Source organism: Pagrus major, chromosome 1, assembly GCF_040436345.1.
Source record: "Pagrus major chromosome 1, Pma_NU_1.0".
NCBI lineage: Eukaryota > Metazoa > Chordata > Actinopteri > Spariformes > Sparidae > Pagrus > Pagrus major.
In genome coordinates this window covers 9646135-9667822 of record NC_133215.1, presented here as the reverse complement: position 1 = coordinate 9667822, position 21688 = coordinate 9646135, and the positions used below count along the sequence as shown (strand labels likewise).

Sequence of the window (21688 nt, the reverse complement as noted above, 5' to 3'; positions counted from 1 at the left end):
TATGATATGAATGATATGGTGATGCAATAGATGAAGTAGAGGTGAAGAGCCACTGTGTGTGACGGAATGATGAAATTCCACACATTTTTGCTTGCCCCTATACAAATTATTTTCTTCATCAATGGTTATCAAATAACAACAACGGTTAAAGTTATTTGTCATGAATCAGAACAAGGACACAATGTGTTCAAGATGCAAAGCCAAAAACTTTTTTGCTCATCAGAAAATGTTAACTCCTATTTCCAGGATAATTTAGATGTTGCCATTCAGCTCATACATGTCTTTACCTGCCGCAATTTGATCATGAGTGCCCAATCAGTACTGCACATGTGAAACTCTCAACAGAGATGAGAGGGAAGCGAGATGGCTCACTCCTTAGCTACTTGCAATCGGGCAATCTTTATTGTTGAGCCCTGTATTTGGGTCGAAAGTGACTACAAGCTAGGGTTTTGACCTTTGTCTTAATGAAAAGCCTTAAATGCAATATACACTGGCATTTGATGTAAGTCAATCGATGCCAGCAATACAGCAGATGCTCTGTGCAGACAGAAGAAGTAGTCAAGTTACTGTCTGTTGTTTCAAGTAGTAAATGTGATAGGATTGGTGCTTTTCTGGACCGTTGATGCGCATCAGTGCTGGGAAATAGGACATGGCAACACGGTGATGCATGTCTGCATGCACATGTGGCTGGTGCTCGGGCTTACATAGAAAACAATAGCCGTGAGTTTTTTGACACACATCATCAGCCATGCATGTGTTGCTCCTCGGGGTACAAGTTTATTGCCAGATATAATTTAAAAGTAATGTCATCATTTATGATATTATTTATCACACCTGTGACAGTTTTAATTACTGCTGGTACAAACGTCAGAATTTGTGTGCGATCCATCTAAGAATGAACATTCAAACTATTGCAACAAATACGTCCATGTTCTTTTTCTCAAAACAAAATGCTACAGATATTTGGAGAGGAAACTTTGATGTCAGGATGTGTCCGTAGGTTTTATCACCACAGTCTGCAGGAAGAGGAATGCTTTGATAGACCTCAGTAATAGAGTGGGCGATCTCCAAACAAAGTCCCTGTAAATCCAGTTAGATGAGTCCTCTCTCTTCATTTCTCTCTGTCTCTCTCTGAAACACATACACACACACACACACACACACACACACACACACACACACACACACACACACACACACACACACACAAACACACACACTCACACTCACACACTGACTTACACAGTTCCGAGTTTTGGCTACAGGGGCAGGAAGCAAATATACACCCATTGTTGGTTTGATGCTGGATGTCTTTTGTAAATGTAAAATTTGTTATTCTATCTGCCTTGACATTTGCTAAGTGGCACTTACCGGCAGTATTACCGAGTATGTTCATTCCAGTCGGATAGTACGTACAGTGAAGTCAAGTCACATTGGTATGTCAATGTTTTGTTCCACTCAGTGTCTGTGCAAAAGACAAAAACATAAATTAATTATTTTTATTGTTATCTGTGGCGGATGAATGCAGATAAAAATTGCTCGACTGTCAAAGGATGACTCACGCTGACTTTTTCAAATAATAAATATATTTCCTTTGTCTGTCTCTGTTGGTCTGTCAGAGGTGGCTCCCTACCTGCGCGGGGGTGGACAGCGGCAGCAGGTGGTGTTGGAGGGAAACAGACTGGTGCTGACCTGCCTGGTTGGAGGCAGCTGGCCTCTGCAGTACCGCTGGACTTTCAACAACAGCAACATCACCGACTGGACCCAACAGTACAGGTCAGTTGTCACTAACTGGTTATGAATATCTCTCAATCCATGTCAGCCTGTTTGTCTTGCTGATGTCTTTTCTCTTATCCCTGTATCCTTCCTTTTGAGAATCTACTGTGTTCAGTCATGCCTGAAGCATGGAAAACAGCTGCCCGTAAGTGATGGAGTATGTTTAGTGAAGGTCGGAACATTTAGACAGTGGAGCCAAAGTGAGATTAATAATTACATTAGTACCATAAATATGTATATGGTCTGGGGAAAGAAGAGGAAATCCAATCAATATGTCCAAGCTTCTCTCTCTTCTTCTCTTCCTCTGCCCCGCTGTCCCTGTGTGTGTTGGTTGGTAAGAGCTAAGCAGTCCCTCTCGGCTAAACTGCAGCTGTGAAACAAAATTGTTTTTCACATCATTCAGAAATAGAGGGAATCTTGGGAACTCATACACACTGAGGGAGGGGGAGGTTGAGCCAGCATTTTGTAGGCAGTCGCTGTTCGAGCCAGGAGGCTTCGTGTAACTCTGGACCGCTCTCAGCGTTCTGGCTAGTTTAGTTTGGTGAGGCTGGAGCTGTGCTGAATTGGCGGGGTGCAGTGACTATGCAAGTGTGTCTGTGTGTGTGTGTGTGTGTGTGTGTGCGTGTGAGTGTGTGTGTGTGTGCGTGCGTGCGTGTGCGTATGTGTGCGTGCGTGTGTGTGTATGTGAGACCATCTGGAATTGTAAGCCTTTTTCTTTTAGTTAGTTTAATGTAGGCAGGTAAGTCGTCCACTAATTGAAGAGTTGGTGGTTCAATCCCCGGCTCCTCCTGTAATGTGTTTTGTTAAAGTATTCTTGAGCAAAACACTCAAACCCCAATTGGTTGTGATAATTAGGCTGGTGCCTTGTATTGTGGCTTGCTGCCATTGGTATCTGAGTAAGTGTGTGTGTGTATGTGAGAGAGAGAGAGAGAGAGTGAGAGAGAGCAAATGTTAGGCCCATTGTAAAGTAATCTGGATAAAAGTGCTACATAAAATCACTCCGTTCTTCTTTCACATATTGAAAATATTACTGACGTAGACAGTATCACACACTTTGTCCCTTCTCATGCTATCTTTAGAATATACTTTTAATCATTTTATTTACCTCTTATGCTGTTTAATGTACTGGACAGCGAAGAATTCAGATGAGCTGCGCTGGAAACGAAAATGATTCATGCTAATACAAACTTCAGTTACATTTCCTTCTCCAGCATCAGCTACGGTAGCCTGTCATTTTTTACACATACAGTAGTGAGTTATAATAAAATCATCATGAGACAAGTTTGACTCCCAAAACAAACAACGAAGCAGCATTGGCTTTGTTTTTCAGAACACTGTTGACAAGGCTACTGTATCGTCTTCGACACTGTATCACATTTGTGGCTGACAACGTTATTTTTCACAAGTAATGCTTTTCAAGCCAACGCTTGTGTTCATTCAATGCTGCCTAATTGGGCTGGTAAAAATATAGCAACCTGCTCCACTGGCTTTCTCATCGAGCACAAACACATCACTGAAAACAACAAGAGAACGCCTTCTATTTTGTCAGGAAATAGAGAGACCTGATGAGTTAGCTCTCTTGCACTTTTGGTTCCCTTGTTTCGAACTTTGTTTTTTTAATGGCTTTGCGGTCAGACACCTGAAATAAGGTCTGTGGTTAACACAAGCTGAAGAGATTTGCATATTTTGTTCTACGACATACAAAGGTCAGTAATTACCCCACTCAAGGGTTTTGAAGCTGTCTTACAAAAGGCGGTTGCTAACAAGTGGCTGAATGAGACTACAAAGGTGATCAGGGACATTATAAAAATCACAACACCGAACATGGAAAGTTATTTACTCACTATCCGCCTTGACAGCCTCTTTGTGTTTATTCTGGTGCTCTTGCAAACGATTCAAACTCAAACTTTCCAACTTGTAGGTATATAGGTGGTGTAGCAACTGTGAGTAGTTCATTTACAGCCTATAGTTAACTTTTTACTTCTGTCAATTGCATTCCTGCGTCAAAAATCATTAAAGTGAGTAAGTGTCATTTGTGAGGGCTATCTTGCTTTACTTTGTGATCGATAAGTTATATCCAAAAAATACCAAGGCACACTGCTTTGTCCTGTTGACTGTTAGTTGAAACACTCAGGACACAAAGTCCATTTCTGAAAGGCTTTTTGATTTTTGCAAAGCTGCGTGCCTGGGTATATTTTGGTGATGACTTATTGATCACAAAGCAAAGAACCAGTCTAACCTATCGCTTTTTTGGTTTCATGAAATGTCCTTGGATCCAAACAGCACCTGTTTTTTGATACGTGCAGTCGTGAGGCAGCACTCCTTAGCCAATCTATTCGCATTTTCTCTTTTTATCTTAAACTTTTGTTCACCACAGTGTGTATTTTCTGCAGTTATTTTAAAATCTAATTGAAAAATCCAATATGCTTTTTGACGAGGGAACCATGGCGATGCTAACTTCATTGTTGACATAAAAACGATGTGTCATCCCTGCAGCACTCTATGGACAATGACTCATCTTTTTATTTTTATTTTTAATGAAGAGGATTTGTTCCTCTGTATTCACACTTTTACTCAGTGTCTTGTCACACATCATAACAGCACATTTTTCACACACTTAGAAATACATCTGGTCCTCTCAGTGTTCAGACTGATGCTCAGTGAGGGTTTGATCAATCTGAGCTGAAGCTGTCTCCCTGCAAAAACCTGATTCAAATTGTTCTTGTCTGGAATCACACAGGGAATTTCACACACAGGGCTGAGTCTGTGTCAGAGAAATTTACTGAGAAATTATTGTACTGATTGGGACCTGTCAGCATTGTACTTAGTGTTTAGTGAGAAATATGGAGGAAAACTGGTTGGGATTTTTTTGACAGCCCCACCACACACGCATATTAAAAACATAATGGAACACAGTCACTGAGAGAAAGAGATGCAGGGTTAGGAAGTGTCCAATATCAAAATCTGTTTCAGGATGAGAGCTGCTGTATAATGTGTCATTCCTGATTGAAATGGAACTGCGTGTGTGAGTCTGTGATGTACGCATGTGTGTGTCTGTGTGTGTGAGTTTGTGTGTGTTGGCAGCATACACCGACAGCCTGGGAGTTAAATACTTGGCTGTCCTGGTAGTCATAATGAGCCCCAAAGCGATGTCCAGTTTTACTGTGTCTATCCGGTTTGTGTGTAATATGTGTGTCTGCGCATGTGTGTATATGCATTTGTGTGTTTGTCCAGCATGGCACCAACCTAGATCCTATGCCAAGCTTCCCATTAGTGAAGCACAGTCCATTAAAACCCCATTAACAACCCATCTCCGAAAAAAAACATGCACACAGTCAAAAACATTCTCATGCGCAGCGCACACACACACGTACACACACATATACTGTACATATGCACCACTCCGCCTTCCCTTCTGTTATTGACAACCTTAGGCCAAATCCATTCTCAGATCAAGGTCATTTAAAAAGAATTACACAAGAGTGTGTACATGCGAACAAACAGAACTCCACCTTCCCTACCTTCTGTCTTGTTGGTCTCCAAATGTCACTGCCAGCACTGCCTTTCTCCCACAGTTTTGCTGACTCATATTCCTTTATACCTAGTTCACTGTATTAAAACTCTTCACACAGTCAGCACAACAAAAGTCAATGTGGACTAACCTGTGGATTACATTCATTGCTTCACACAAAATCCATCTGGCGACCACATCTATCAAAACTCATAAACTGTTTTCTTCCTCAGACTCAGCCAATATCAGAACTATGGGACTATCTCACAATACAATGATTTCATGAAACCTTGCCCATGATAACGATGGTATCACGATACAACACTTCTGAAATAATTGATGATTATAAATAATTGACATTGCAAGACAATCGATACAAAAAAAGCCTTTCGAAACATATTACATTATTTGTGATTCCTTTGAGTGGCACATATCATAAGGTAGCACTAAAGAAGTACTGCTTTTTGTTGTAATGGAATCATTTTTAATGATATTTTTACTCATATAATGAGTTTGAGTTGATCCTGTTTGAGTTGTTGTGCATAGAGTGTTTTGGTTTCATTTTGGATGTGATATTAACTGTTTTGCTGGGTTGCATGTTGGTAAAGAGAACTAAAGAGAAAAAACGTGAGATCAGTATAGAGAAATGTGAGTTAGCATTTGACAAAAACTGTGATAGTGTTTATTGACAGCTCAGATATGTAACACGCCCTAATCAGCATCCCCTTTGTGTGTCTCTTCATCTGTAGGTTGTCTGTCCCGTCTCTGAAGAGGACTGATGCTGGCCTGTATCAGTGTATCGTGAGGAACAGGATGGGAACAGTTATAAACAGGAGAACAGAGGTGCAGGTGGCCTGTAAGTAAACAGGTGTTCACACCATCATAATAACAACAATACAAGATTTTTTTATTTTTTTTTTAATGACTCATTTATGTTTTTGCGGAAAATGGGACCAGCTGCAACTTTGTTCAAACCATCAAGTAACCTCTTGCTTAAAATACAACTGAGATGACAATTAGTCATCCCTCTTTGCATTCAAAAGCAGTGTCAAAATAAACCTATTAATATTTTATTCACACTGAAAGAAGGTGAAAAAGGTCTTTGTGACTATTTCTGATTATTTTTTTCTCCTCTAACCATGGAGTTCTGTTGGACTTTAAAATCTCAATGGAATATCTTAATGTGTTGACCAATCGTAAGCCTTCTTGACAGTGCCGACCTTTAAGGGGTCAGCACTGTCAAGGGCGGCCAGACAAAGCTATCTTAGTGGTGGCGCAAAGATGTCTCTTGAATAAACTGTTCGAACGGTACTGTCTGGTTTATGACTGAACTCACTAGCTTGCTAAATGACTCTGAGAGCTTGTCTACTTTTCTAATAATCTCTTTGATGGTCAGTAGACGGGAAACAACCCAGTACAGTAAAACTCAGAATGAATGTTAGTAATTGGCTCGCAAGTATCGTCAGTAAATAACCAATTATCTGGAACCACATATTTGAGACACATGGTTGAATTTTACTGTGCCACTGTCTGGCGTGACCAGGCCTTATAGCTGCTTTTTTCAGATTCTCATTGCTTGCATTAATATTCTTTCTGGCAGTTTTTTACATTGGTACTGGTACTGTGTCTTCTCTCTCTTCCTTCAGTTTTGGGGAACTTTTCCGCTGAGGAGCAGAGAAAGACGGCGTCTCAGGGCCGAGCGGCCATCATCAGCCAGCCTCCCCTTGCTTCTTTCCCCCGACCTATTGTCACATGGTTCAAAGACGGACACAAGATAATCCCCAACAACCGAATGTAGGTCTCTCTTTGGATTTTTTCTCTCTCTCTCTCTCTCTCTCTCTCGCTCTCTCTCACACACGCTCTCGTTTATATCTTGATTCATGCACCCATGGTGGTACGAAGTGTGTGCAACAAAATACTGCTCGAGATAAAATTTTAATTTTACAGTTCTTATCCCTGTGGTATATTAATTAGCGTGCTCTAGCAGCACAAAAGTTCTTTTTAATCCTTGCACACCAATTGTTATGAATAATATGCCATTTAGATAACTGACCCTTTTCATTAGACATCTGTACAATAGACCTTGGTCATTATCAAGAGAAGATTAAATGGGTTTTTCAATAAATCCAATCTTTTTCACTTGTCTAATCTACAAGGTTATTAAGTAGTTTTAGGTACATGGGAAATGTTCTTTTATATTAATGGTGCAGCAGAGATGTGAAGGTCCCTCGATGTGTTGTGTAAGCTGTATTTCACAGTATTTTGTTTTATGCTGTTGTCTGGCTCCTTTTGAAATGCCTGTAATTTGCATATTATTCCGCAGCTGCTACAGCTATCCTGTCAGTGTCGTTATTTTGAAAAATGTTCACACAGTGTATTAATAATGTAATTATTCAGACAGAGCAGGAAATTGTAGGTTTGTTGAGAAAGGTTTCTCAATATAATGTGCTACAGATTGAGGCAGTATCCTAAATTATTTTAGAATATGTACCTGTTTGAATCTACTCATCAGTGAAAGTAGGTGTTGAGAGACAGACCTTCAGTGGTTTTACGAGGCTGCTCTCACATTCTGAGATAACTAACTCCCCATTAGGAACACTAACTGCTCCCCAGTGTGTTATTGAGTGGAATTATCAGTGGACTCGCTGTACACGTAAATGGCCAGACAGCAACTTTTTTACTCCTTTTAATGACAGTCACAACCTCAAAAGTGCTTTTGAGAAAGCTTTGTGGAGTCAGGTTACATAAGCAGTTTTACTGTTATTATTTTTGTCGTGGGTTCACATCGAATTTGACACTGCTTTTTAATTTGAATGAGCGTGGAAAATGGCTCTCCCGCTAACTTAATGTGGCTTCGTTGAGTCTGGCTTAATGACAGCAGAATGCAATTATTCTAGTGCTCAAGACACTGGCTGCATCGAAAGTGTTTACTGTCTGAGCATCACCACCACAGTGCTCTTACCCCTCTTTAATGTCATACACCACAAATAAGAGCACCGCTACCACTGCCACTGGCAATTAAAAACTAAACATTAATAAATAAATATCCAACTGAAGTCGTGGTAAAATAAAAGCCCCTAGTGCTACAAATATGCACCTGTCTTTGAAGTACTTTAATGGCCACTTATCCAAGTAGCATCGGTAGCAGGTCATAAAGAGCAGCCCAGACAACCCTTTTTCACAACAAACCTCACCCAGATCCTTTTGTAACGATCTCAAGAGGTGCAAGGGCCACTAATAAGTCAGTCCAAATGCAGCTACACATTGCCACCATGGAGGCTGAAGACTGTTGAAAAGAACTGGTTCATAAGATGTGGTATCCGACCACGCTGGAAGGCAGAAGTGTGAAAAGCGTCCACATTCAAAGGTGGGGATAAAAAGCCAGCCATCATAGAGGGGAGTGAGACAGCAGACACTTCAATATAGGGATACTGCTCACTTTCAGATATTCTTTCAGTGAAGGCACATGGTGTTCGACCATCTTACAAGCACTTTTTTTTGGGAGAATACTGGCACCTTTGTTCTTGTTTTTCTACAACAGACTGACATGGGCCCAATTACTTTTTGTCAAAGTCAATATATACAGTATGTTAAAGAGGTCGCCACTGATAGGAAGTGTAACAAACTGGAACTTGGCTCTGATAGTAGCTGATGGCTGCTGAGGCCTCCATCAATCACGCCTATTGATATATTTATTTAGATATGTATTACTTCGGGTTGAGCTTTTATCCAAGGTCTTATAAAATAAGGGATATTTCTTTTTTGTAGGGCGGTGGGAGTGGGTTGATAATGCTGACTAATCGGCTTTTTCCTGCTTCAGACTATTGTTATTATATCAGCCTTTAACGATCCACCATATGTCCACCTATATTATTATTTCTTTCATTTTCTTTCATATATAATGCAAATCTAATGCAAAGCTTAACAGATCTACAGTATGTTTATATTTGCACATCGAACAAACAACCACAAAATATCTACCTGCCTGCCAGGGCATTTTATTGCAGGAAAAAAGCTTTGTTTGGTGGTAGGGATGCGTTCTTGAAGATTCTTATCCAGAACCACCTGCAAAAATAACAGAAGCCAAACAGATGAGTTAAAAATTGAATAAAGCAATAGAGCAACACATATACAATTAGTAGCAAAATGCATAAAATGAAGATAATGAATACTGAGTTGAACCTGAGGTGGCTGCAAAGATTGCAGAAGAAGCGCTGATGTAACAGTTGCAGCAGCAGGTTAGCAGAGCATTTTAAACACCTTATGATTTGACTTTGAGCAATTGGCTGCAACACTTTGGCAGGTGGATGATGTTGTGGCCTGCGTTGAAACCAGTATACTATATGTAGCTAATGGTCCTACATTGGCTCCATTTCTCTTTGCCCTTTATCTTGATTAAGTTGAGAAAAAAACTGATAAACACCCTGCCTGTAAAAATGCACAGCCCATGCATTTTACTATCAAGAAAACCCATTAAATTCAGCTTTTTCCTCAGCTATTTACTGCAGACACAGGTAGTTTCTACTGAATACCTGACTGCCTCCACTAAAGTCATAAGAAATTAACATATTTTTATGAAATACTATTTTAGTGACATTCTGGGAATTAAAAACAGAGGTGCTGTTTCACACTGCAAAGGTCTTATACTTAATGTCGCGGGTGTTTTATCTCGACCATATAGCAGTTTTATGCAGAGAGAGGGAGACAAGTCACCTCCAATATTTGATATACAATAAATCATTGCCCATCTCAATTAACTGTATGGAGACAATCTCTCCCCTACACCAATGGATGAGAGAAACAGACATAAACTAAGCCACAGATAGAGTCAGCAGTCACTATTTCACACAACATGACAAACAGCTGGCACAGCTGCACATCAGACCAGAGGCTTTCACTCTGACAGTCAATGGCCAGTCAGTTGGATAGCTCAGTTAAACACTAGCTCAGGTCTTTTAACCACATTTACTTGCAGTAAACATCAATCTGGTGGCCCTTCAAGGTGCTAGCTAACCTTAACCAACAATCCTGTTGCTTACCACAATTTATGAAAAGTATATATGTGCATGAATCTTTCAGTGAGTGTTACCAAACAAAACCTGTTCTCATGTGATGATTGGGATCTTTTCTCAGAGAGCTTTTTGCACTGGGTCTGATGTCTGCAGGTCCTTAAAAAGTCTGAAAATGTAATGTACAAATATCAAACCTTAAGTTTTATGGGAAAATAGAGTAAGTTGATTGCTTATGGGCACCACTTCAGCCATTAACACTTTTTCTCATACTTGTAGTCGCATTTTAGATTAATTTTGAGGTGACTGTTTTTTCGTTTCATTGACTCTTTGGGGCTTATGATCCCTTACCTTAGTGAATAGTTTAATATAGATTACTTAATTAATCTATGGCAAAAGATCTGTCCTAAATGTAAAATAGAATGAACTCAGTAGAGTGCCCAACAGTCCCCTTTAATTCAATCAAGCCTATTCCAATATCAAATAAGAACATATTGAAATTGCTAGATCCTGATTTCGATTTTGATTCTCATGAAACTGTACTTGCTCATAGATACCAGCCGCCTTCATATTTCTTTCATTTCTTTCATCAAGATCCATGCATTATTCACTGAGAAAATGAAAATGCCCTATCTAGCAATGTTAAGGGAAGGGAGCAAAAATTCCAGGAGTCGTACCTTTATCCAGATCCGCACTAAAAGTTAATGGGATGTATTCTCGTCTGACACCCATCCTCCATCCAAGTCTCATGGAAAGCCATTCTTTAGTTGTATAATCCCGCTGACAAACCAACCAATGAACGGACACGGCTGAAAACATAACCTCCTTGGCGAAGGTAACTTTACAACAGTTCTAACCAGTGTGGCTAATGACTGGCTAAATGACAAAATACAATGAAGTGAACTTGAGAATGTCTTTATGCAGTCTAAAATAATGAATGATGTAGAAAGTCAGCAATCAGTGAATATTAATGCCATAGGTAATATTTGATTTAAATATCTAATAATTGTATGTAATGTCTAAGCAGAACAGAAAGTAACAGGTTGACAGAGACTAACAGACATAACGTGAGTAGTGTCTGAGAAAACCCTTTCTCCCCGCTGACTGATCAGATATAATTTCCTAATGTCAATGTGTTGCCGGGTACATACTGGGGTACAATGGTGTTATCGGTGAATCTCACTACATCATTTTCAAGTATTAATATAATCTGGATAAAAACTTTTATCTCTGCGCTGTGAGATGAAATATTCTGATTTGCTTGCTCCCCACATACACACTGTGATGAAGATTCATGCATAACACTTCCTTTGAACCCTCATAGAAAAGACTAATTTGCACCTTTCTTTACAGCTCCCCTCTTGTCTCTACAAGACATGTCTTCCTCTCCCTTTCCCTCCCTCTCACCTCCCTGCTCCATCTATCACTCCTGCTTTTCTGCCTCTAAATTATTCTTTATAGTGCTTTGTTCTCTCCGCTGGCTCTCCTTCGCTCACTCTCTGTCTCTTTTACAGTAATTATCATGCTACTGGATATACTGTTACAGAACCCATAAACTTCTGTTCCTGAATAAACTGCTTAACTGCTGTGGTACACGCACACGCACACACAAACACAGACACACACTCACTCACACACACAATCTGTCTCTCCAGACCAATCTCAGTTGCGTCTACCTGGAACGTCTCTGTGAGCACTCATGCGTGTCAGAGTGAGCGCACAGGATATTTGCACGGCCCTGCGTGTGTAACGGTGTGTGTATGCGTTTCTGTGTGTGTGCGTGAGGTTACGCTGGCTGATCCTGCGGTCCGGTGAGACAGGGCCAGATGGTGCCTGGCGGTTGGCTGTCTTCGTGGTGACCGAGCTGATGATGTTGTTTATGAAGTTTATTGATCCGATATGCATCGCTCCCAGAGTCCCCAGCCCCATCTCGATGTCTGTCTTTCTGCTTCTCCCACCGCTCTCAATTTATGTCCATGTGCCTGCCCCTAACCCCATTCTGCATATCCGACGCACACACAATTCCTTCTGTGCATTTATGCTCCCCCCTGCCCCTGACTTCCACACACATACACACACATCCTGTCTGTCTAAGAGCATTCCCAAACTCCCCAGCCCTCAAAATACTGGCCAGAAAAGAACTTACAAGCTGTCACTTCCCACACGCTCTGCTCTAAACTAATAGAGCCTTCACTCCCTGCCCCCTACGTCTAACACTGGTCCGCCATCACTCCGATTCGCCACCCACCCCATCCTTCTGTTTTCACATGGGCTCTGAACTTCAGACATGTTGAGTCTGTTTTCTCTTCTGCTGTCCAGCAGCAGTCAAAACAACTTTTTGGGACGGTGCTGCCACCACTGCAGCTGAAGCTTGATATATATTGTAGCTGTGACCTGCAGCCCAGGTTGAGAAGAGCGAGCTGCTGCTTTTAATTAGCTCTGAGACCTGTGGCAGATGGACGTGAATTGATTCTCATAGCCAGCAGCTTCAAGAGGACAGCCAGGATGAGGAGAATTAGAACTCTCCTTTCTTCTTCCAACAGGGAGCCCAGATTGATCAAATAGAGGCAGTGATCTATGCAGAAGCATGGCGGGGCGGACAGTGAATATTTCAGTTTCTTGTTGCTGGGGATGTGAGTGGTGTGTAGAGCACTGATGTCACAGGTGGTCAATGTCAGGCCTGGGCCTTATGGGAAATATTTCTCCTCATAGACCTGACCCAAGCAGCCATATGCTGTAGAGATGTGTATGTGTGTGAGTGTGTCTCGACGTTCATTCATTTTAATTTGTCAAACACCACTTTAACAGAGGGAGCAATTCATTATTTTGCTTCTTTCTTGCTTCTAACACACACACCCGCACACACAGCAGAGGTCTGAACAGAAGGAACTTTCTCGCTGTCTGAACTTTGCAAGCAGATGTTGTGTGTGTTTGTCTCTGCGAGGGTGTGCACATATGCATGCGTGCGTATTAGACAGACCGCAAGATCAAGAGAAGAAGGGCATCATTTGGAGGGAGACTCAAAGGATGTGTAGGCTTGGATCCCACCACATGGTGGAAACACAAGCGGCCATTTGAAAGGTCTTCCATCTACTACTGCACCGCTGCGATTCATAATGACTCAGTTTCTCACGGCAGCCAAAGGGGAGGATCAAAGTGACTGAGAGAGAGGTACAAGAAGACATGAAGGAAAAGTAACAGGAAATGAATATGGAGTAAAGAGTTTAAGCTCATCTCAATCCATTGTGTCTGGGGCTTAATCTCTGGAGCCAACAGAAGCTTAAATACTGTATGTGACTCTCTTTTCAATTATATGATTTAGGTACCTTTGGGATTACAAAAACATCACAGGCATGTAGGATTTTAAGACATATGGCTGCACTAAGTAGAGCCATGTGCAAAAGTTTTCTCTACTTCTCTACGTATTGTGTTCTACAGTCCTGTAATTCACTTAGGTTTATTGCAAAAACTGACTCACAAACTCTGATCCTGAGTACGGATTTGTGTCCTATCTTCATTTTGATCATTAATTGGATTTTGATCTTTTCAGAGAACATTAGGGACTTGGTTGTATATAAATCTGCTAACAGTATCCAGGGTTTCTGTTCATCTACTTCACCTCAGGTGTATTTTTGATTTTTCGCACATCCAACAAACGTGTAATTTTGTACTAACTGAGTTTGCTGAACAGTTGAGAGTTGAAACTAGCTTCTGGCTGGCTGATTAAGCTCCTCCTTTTAAACTCAAGTGACAAAAACATTAATCCTCTGCATCACTACTTTTATTCAGCATATTATGAGGCTTTTCCATTGGCACCTTTGGCAGTACTGAATCATACAGTGCTGCACCGATTTGCATTTCCATTACCAGCTTTACCGAGTTGAACCACACCAAAACTGCCTGCCCCCGCCTCCAACTTGGCTGCATAACTTTACCCCTTCTCCCCCTCAACCAAGCCTGTGTTGCAATACTCAACTCATGTCTGTGTAGGAAACCAGAGAGAAAGAAGTTTTTAAAAGTCAGTGTGTGTTCAGCTATCAGTAATTTTGTAGCTCCTAACCAAATCTCTGCGGTTTGAAGTTATGTTTCTTTCCAGCGTACGTGTTTGTACTGTCAGACATCTGCTGTATTTCATCATGCCCACTTTCAGCCTTTACAAGATTTGTGTTAGGTTTTCACCAGCACTAATATCTTAACATTTCCTGATTTTTTTGCTTCATAATAAAAGCTTTTAAAAGACTAGATAACAGGACTTTTTTTGGTGAAGAATTTATAGGAAATGAAACCTGTTTACAATTGAACTAGGTGAGTGGCAATCTTTTAATAATGCTGTGAGGAGGGAGAGTATTTACAGCTTCTCCTTTAACCACTACTCAAGACAAGCACGTCATCAGCCCTGTTGTAATGGAAATGCAAATCCCTGCCATGCTGGGCTGACGTGCCAAGTCAAACTGAGTCAAGCCAGCATATGTATGTAATTTTAGCCCAACATTACATTGCTCATCATCATATTTTTGGGTTTCACTGGCTATTATGAAACTCAAGTCCCGAGTGCACAAAACATGGAAGAAAGAAGAAGGGGGAGGAAGGATAAGGGCTTATCCAGGTGCACATGTTCAAACACATGACCTCCATACTCCATAAACCTGATCATAAGTGGGATACTGGTGTCCATGTGAATGCACTAAGTGTAGAAAATGTCCTTCTAATTAAATGACAAAATATGTTATTGGTTCTTGCCTTTAAGAAAGACATGTAGAAGTGTTTTCTAATCTGACGCCCCTTACAGCAAGACAACATCACTTGTGTCTGGGTTCCAAAACATTTACAAGTCACAGTAGAAAATAAATCAGTTTGACAACACTAAGGTTAATGTGTGGTTGAGGCACAAAAGCCACCTGGTTAGGGTTAGGGATATGTCATGGTGTTGGTTAAAACAACTACTTTAATAAAGTTATGGAATGACCTTAGTCATGTTTAAAAAAGAAAGAAGTTGACTCCTAGTTGGTAATGAACAGCTGTCTTCTATGTCCGATGTTTTGTTGACCCTTTGTCGCTTTGTAATAATAACAGTTCCTCCTTTGCCCCCTCCATAATTACTGCAGTCCCTGAAGTGCTTTGGCTCTGGAACAACTGATGCTGTCCTCCTTGGGAGGACAGTCTCAACGATGAATTGATGCAGTTACAGCACGTCTGTAAACGTTCATCGGGTACAGAGTGTGGAAAAAGTTGACCCAAATCAATTCCAAAGCCAAATCATTTTTTTCTCCAGACATTTACAGTACATTTAGCAAACTTATTTCACATAGATGCACTGAAAAATCGCTGCCACAGTCTTTAGTATTTTGTTATTTTTACAGCAGTTAAATTATTGTAATATTTCCTACATTAGCAATCCAAACAGCCTTGCTCTTGCAAAGCAATCTACTTGATAAACAGGCCACTCTTACCAGTCTGACTTGCTTGGCTAAAAATTGCCATGTATGTCTTCATTTGCAGTGTAATTTGTGCCCATATTTGATGTCTGTGTATTAATGTAATGTATTGGGAACTTTTTGACAGCTTTCCAGAAAATATTAGATTCATAAGAGCTTGGTCTGGTTTTCCTTTTTTTCCAAGAGCCATAATAGCCCTAGTCCTTTAATTGACAGCTCATATAAGGCTTGTCATGAGTAATTGTAGTCATTAAAGTTATTTAAAACAAGAGGAAATATCTACTGTACATAAGCCAAAAACATCTAGCTGATCAAGACGTTATGTTACAGTTAATTGCCTTTTTGTCACTAATGACATTGAAGGACACTGGTTAAAAGATACACCGCTGTGATGTGATATGAAAATAAGCATTCAGCATTTCACGGCAGATTTGCACATTGATTAATTGTGGAGTAGAAAGTAAAAGACGGGACATAAAGCAACAGGAATTCTTTTCTGACGCCTGCCTGAACTTGATATTTTCCAATTTACCTCTCCTCCCCTTCTCCTCTTGCGCTCCTCTTTTTTTTGCTTCCCTCTTTCCATCCCTTTCCATAATTGAATTGCTCCTTTGGTCGCTTAATGTGGCGGCAAATAACAGAATGAAAATTCTCTACTGTAAACTCTTCCATTTCCACTTCGATATCTTACCTCTCTTCATTTCAAAAGGACGCGTGTCTGTTGCTCTATTTCTCTTGTTTGCTTCTTGTTCTCAGCCTCTCTCTCACTGCGTCCTTTTTTTCTTGTTAGCTAGTATTAGGGGGTGTTGATCCCAGTTCAAAAGGGAAAATGGTAATCCTGGTATTCCTCTGCTCTCGACCCTCTACTCACCTTAGGTTTGTAAAGGGAAATGTTAAATAACTTTTTTATGTTTATGATTGTAGCAAGGCTAGAAATCGATTTGGCATTGGGTTGTTTCACTGATTTTTGTGTTGCTACACTAGGTTTTGTGAAAAATAATTATGACCAGTGGAACTAATTGGCCTCCGGGTCTATGAGTGCTGCAAAGCCTGAAGGCTATACATAGAGACACTTGTGTCAAGGAATGGAGCATGTATAGCAAATGGAGAGACAGGTTTCTGCTCTCAAACAATCAAGGTAGCAAGGAGGATTCTGCTGGGATGACTGATCTCTACTAGCCGCTATCTTCCTTGACATTTAAACTGGAGTTTAAACTTTGACCAGTCTGAAAGTAAGAAAACTGTGAGAAAACAGCCAAACTGGAGCACAATTTAATGTTTAATGTTAAACAGTTCCACAAAAGAATGAAACCGTTAATCATATTCAGTAACAACTGTTGACACTGACATTTGTGGCACTTTTGCATTTTGAACATTGCCCATTATTGTTTTTATTACATAATAGTGGCAGGGTAACATCTCAGACTGTAACCAGTGCTGTTAACATTAGTAACTGATTCTCATTCTTTATCAAGCCACAAATTGCTATGATGTCACATGTCAGTGCAAAATATGTCATTTAATTGTAATTGATAAAATAATAATATGTTTAACTGACCAGTATTTCTGGTGCCAACTCCCGAGGGTATCAACGTTTGATCAACTAGGTTCATGTATATAAGTATAAACATGAACATTTAATCTCAATTTTATCGAAAATATCAAAAACTTAGCAAGTAAGAGGGAGGTTGGAACTGTGGAGGAAGCTGTGGTTGCAAATGTAATTGGCACTGAGGTATGAGCAGAAGTGTCACGTTGTGATGCCTGCACTTGACACACTTGTATGATTCTGATTCAACTTCACTAGTTTCAAGACGTAACCAAACAGCTAATGAATGAGCCTGTGATTGTGAAGCATGAATGAAGCAGCTGATGCCAATCAGCTAATGCAAGTGCGACTTAATTGCTCTAACTGAACTAATGCTGTGTTCCATTAGTATTAAATCACAGATGAGTTCAGTCAGGTTTAGACAGCCGACAACACTGTCTGAAAAAGCACAGCCCGTCATTGATTTGAATGGGACTGCTCCTTCAGTGTAGCGGTTTTGCCACTGCAGAGAGGTCTGGCAAAAAATACAGAAAAGTTGAATCTGGTTTGATTTAAACGTCCTGATGAAGGCCTTAATGGCTGAAATGCGTTGGCATATTTTTACTGTTGTTGTGATTCAACAGCCATGATTAATTAAAGGCTTTTTAACTCATTACCCTCTTGAGTGCCTCAGATTTTTCTATGATTCTGGTTTGATTCCAGCAGTATGACATCATCTGGCAAGTAGGGGTGTAAATCTTCAGTTTCATCACAATATGATATTGATTCTTTGGACAGCGATACAATATTTGCTGATATCACAAAGTTTGCCATAATACGATTTAGGTTAGATTCAATTTAGGGGCTTGCGATTTATATGAGACGACATCATAATCCCACTAAACACAATCAGTGACAGAAGAAGCTCCTAAATTACATGTTTTATGTGGATTAATTTAACGCAGGGCTCTTTGTAGTTTCAATGTCAACAGAACATGCATTTTCATCTTTCTTTTTTGTATTTTCCCATTTTCTGTCCAATGTCTTGTCAGTTGCTGATTGCCCTCTTGCTGACCTAACTGTTGGCTTGGGAAGTATGTGGACAATGTGCCAGCTGGAGTTACAAGCTGTTTCTTGTCATTTCACAGTGTGTGGAGGTTGCTAATTTTCAGTGTGACAATGGAATAATCTGAAAAATCTTTTATTGTTTTCGTAAACTGGCATAATTGTTAAACCCCTGACCTTCTGTCACGCATAATATATTCAGTTCAGAGTACTAATCATTTTTCTACATTTTTACCAACTGTGTAAATAATTGCGGAGAGGATTATATAACCTCTGATGCAGGACTAGTTCATCGCCTCTTTACAATTTATGTCTACTTCTCTTTGTGTCTAATTTAGGTCCAGTGTCTCTACTCATACATTTTATCTACTTGCAGAAGACTAGTTGTTGCTAAAAATTGGCCGGAGGCGACTTTTTCTACCACCTCACTATTATACATGAATTTTGCAGTAAAGAAATCAGATGACTTGTTTAATTTTTAATGTTATCACTGTACTGCATGGGGAGTGGGGGAGCGACACATGTGGCAAAGGGAGAAAGGGAACAAGGGGTAGCTTTAATTGCATTGCATTTTCTGGTAATATTATTCATTGTCAAGGTGGAGTGGGATAGAATTGCATTATGAAGACAGCACTTTAGGGCCTGCTGTCAGACTATGAATATTCATTGCTTATTCTGCCAAAAGCAATTTGTTGTAGCTTTGTTTAAAACTGTTGATGTGTTTTCCAAGTCTGCAGGCTATAAGTAGACCCACATGTATGCCACAAGGTAAAAACATTATGTTTTTAATAAATTACATTTTCATCCCTATCTTGACGCAGAACTGGGTGGATATTTTCGAGTTGATAGCACCATTATTTTCAGACCCCAGCTTGCAGTCAGTCGTATTTGTTGTTTGCTGAGATAACAGCCTCTGTGTCTGGCGGACATATCAGGTGAATTTGAGACTCCTCTCATCTGTCCTTAACTTGTGTCCCTTACTTGTTTCTGTTTTCCAAATTTGCTGTCTTCTTCCAGTCACACTTCTCAGATAACTAAGGTAAAAAGAAAACTTCTTTTAAAGAAGAAAGTAGATAGGACATTAACTCTGAGGCTGTAGTTAATGACTCTCCCAAATGACAGAGGCTTACTCTGCCTCACACACTCAAGGGAGGGAGACAAGACAAGCAGCAGGAGAGGAAGGAGGAGGAGGAGGAGGGGGAGGAGGAGGATTGGTAGGAACAAAGAGCCCCCTAAACTGCAGGAGTGCGACACAGATGATTGCATCGCAGTTGCAAAATATTTTACTATTAACTACCATGATTATATTTTCCTTCCACATATTTGAATTATCCTCAACTAATCACCACAGTTGTTTGTGTTCCTGTAGCAGTAAATGAATACTTTATGTTCTGTAACAAGCCCTATTAGACCACAGTTTACATTTACTAAGACCCCTGGCCCTGGTATTAAAATGCCATCTGTATCTGGGTATCTGGATTGGCCAAAACATATGCTAATGCAAGGTGTAAACATTCACAACACATTACCATAGAAGTGTGACTGAATTTTCAATAGCTCACATTTGATCTCGGTTATCTATACTAGATGTATGCAGTTCACACAGTGTGTGCAGATTTGTAAAGAAGTACTACTCAGAGTGTCAGATCGTCTTGACTCACTTTGAAGTCTGCACTCATGATCAGGGTACAGTAGTAGCATTCACAGCAGCTGCAATCCCCCTTTTGTGGCAAAAGCTACCTGCCTGTCATTTCTTTTGCCACCTGCACGATCCGACATCTTCTGCTTCAAATGAAAAGTAAACGCAGGCTGTTGTCGATCATGTCAAATGTCTCCAAACCCAACATGTTTGGCAATTCTTGGTTGGTCAGCCATTTTAGTCCAGACTGTAGTATCTCACCAGATTGGATGGATTGCCGTTCAATTTTGTACATACGTTCATAGTCTCAAAAGGATATGTCTTGTTGATTTTTGTGATCCATTTTCCTCCACTTTCAGTGTCAAATTTCTTACTTATCCCCCCTGATATATCTCAGCTTCCACTGAATGAATTGGCACAATGAGTCCTAATGGCTTTGGTGATTCCCTGACCTTTGCGTTAGTACCACCAGAGGTTGACATTTGAGGTTAAGATTAGAATGTCTGTTTGATGAATTGCCATAAAATTTTGTACAAACATTTATAGTTTCAACAAATGAATTCCACTAATTTTGGTGATGCTCTGACCTTTAGTTTAGTGCCCACCAGCAGGATTTAATTTTGGAAGATAACTATAGACAACTGTTTAATGGATTGCTGTTAAAATGTGGTACTTATATTCATGTCCCCCTCAGGATGAGCTCTAATAACTTCTGTGATCCCATAACTTTTAGGGTTTTCTTTAAGTATTTACCTGGTGAATAAATGGTTAATTATTGTACATTATTGGGTAAATGCCAATGTTAGTGAGGCTTCCCTTTACAGTCCAGTTTCAGCTTACTTGCAGAGTAAATTTGAATGTTCTCAGTAACATTGTGAAATGTATTTGTTACGAGTGAGTGTTGGTTGCATGGAATAGAGAATAGTCTCTTACAAATTATATATCAAGAGCCTGGCAATACCATGGAAACAAACAAGGCTTCCTTGTACAGTCCAATTTCAGCTTACATAGTGAATAAAATATAAAACATCTGCAAGAACATACCCAGTAGTTGCGATGTACAACTCCAAGTAATTTATTGGAAAGTGCAATCCTGAAATCTTGAGAGTACAGGGCTCAGGAGGTGGAGCGGTCAAGATACTGAACCCCAAAGTGCTTATGAATGGTTATCACTCCCCTGCCACAAGTGTATGAATGTGTGTGTGAATGGGTGGATGCTGACTTGTGTTGTGAAGCGCTTTGAGTGGCCATTAACACTAGAGATATAAATACAGTCCATTTACCATAATTAAACTTATAAACATAAACCTTGGATAACTACAACTGTAACTTGAATTGATATGTAATTAGGGATTGGAATTGGTTGCCTATTTTCTAGGATGTACGCAATTATATCTGATTTGTTACCAATCAATTAAACTGCTGTTATCAAATGTAAGCATGCTAACACACAAAAGTAAGTTGGTGAATGTCAGAAACACTATACCTGCTACACATCAGTGTTAGAATTGACTTGGTAAACATGTAAGCATCTTCACACCTACTCAAGTGCTTTGAAAGGTTTGTGGATGGATAACCAGTCACACTGCAGACAGGAAGGTATATACAGACCTGTTAATAAGCATAAGCTGTTATTCCATTTTAATACCAGGTGTAAATTGAGCACTAATTCCTTTACACGTACAATTCTGCTAGTCTTTAATTATCAAGCGTTTGTATGGTCCC

The 21688-nt window shown here is 40.1% G+C and overlaps 1 protein-coding gene across 1 annotated transcript in view; it reads left to right on the top strand.

Annotated features, from left to right (window-relative positions):
• The window catches only part of sdk1b (sidekick cell adhesion molecule 1b), a 242598-nt gene that overhangs the window by 85492 nt on the left and 135418 nt on the right, over positions 1 to 21688 (top strand). Inside the window, exons 2-4 of the mRNA XM_073467361.1 lie at positions 1620 to 1776; positions 6037 to 6143; positions 6934 to 7081. Of these exons, the coding sequence (XP_073323462.1) occupies positions 1620 to 1776; positions 6037 to 6143; positions 6934 to 7081 (412 nt within the window). The remainder of the gene's footprint in view (positions 1 to 1619; positions 1777 to 6036; positions 6144 to 6933; positions 7082 to 21688) is intronic.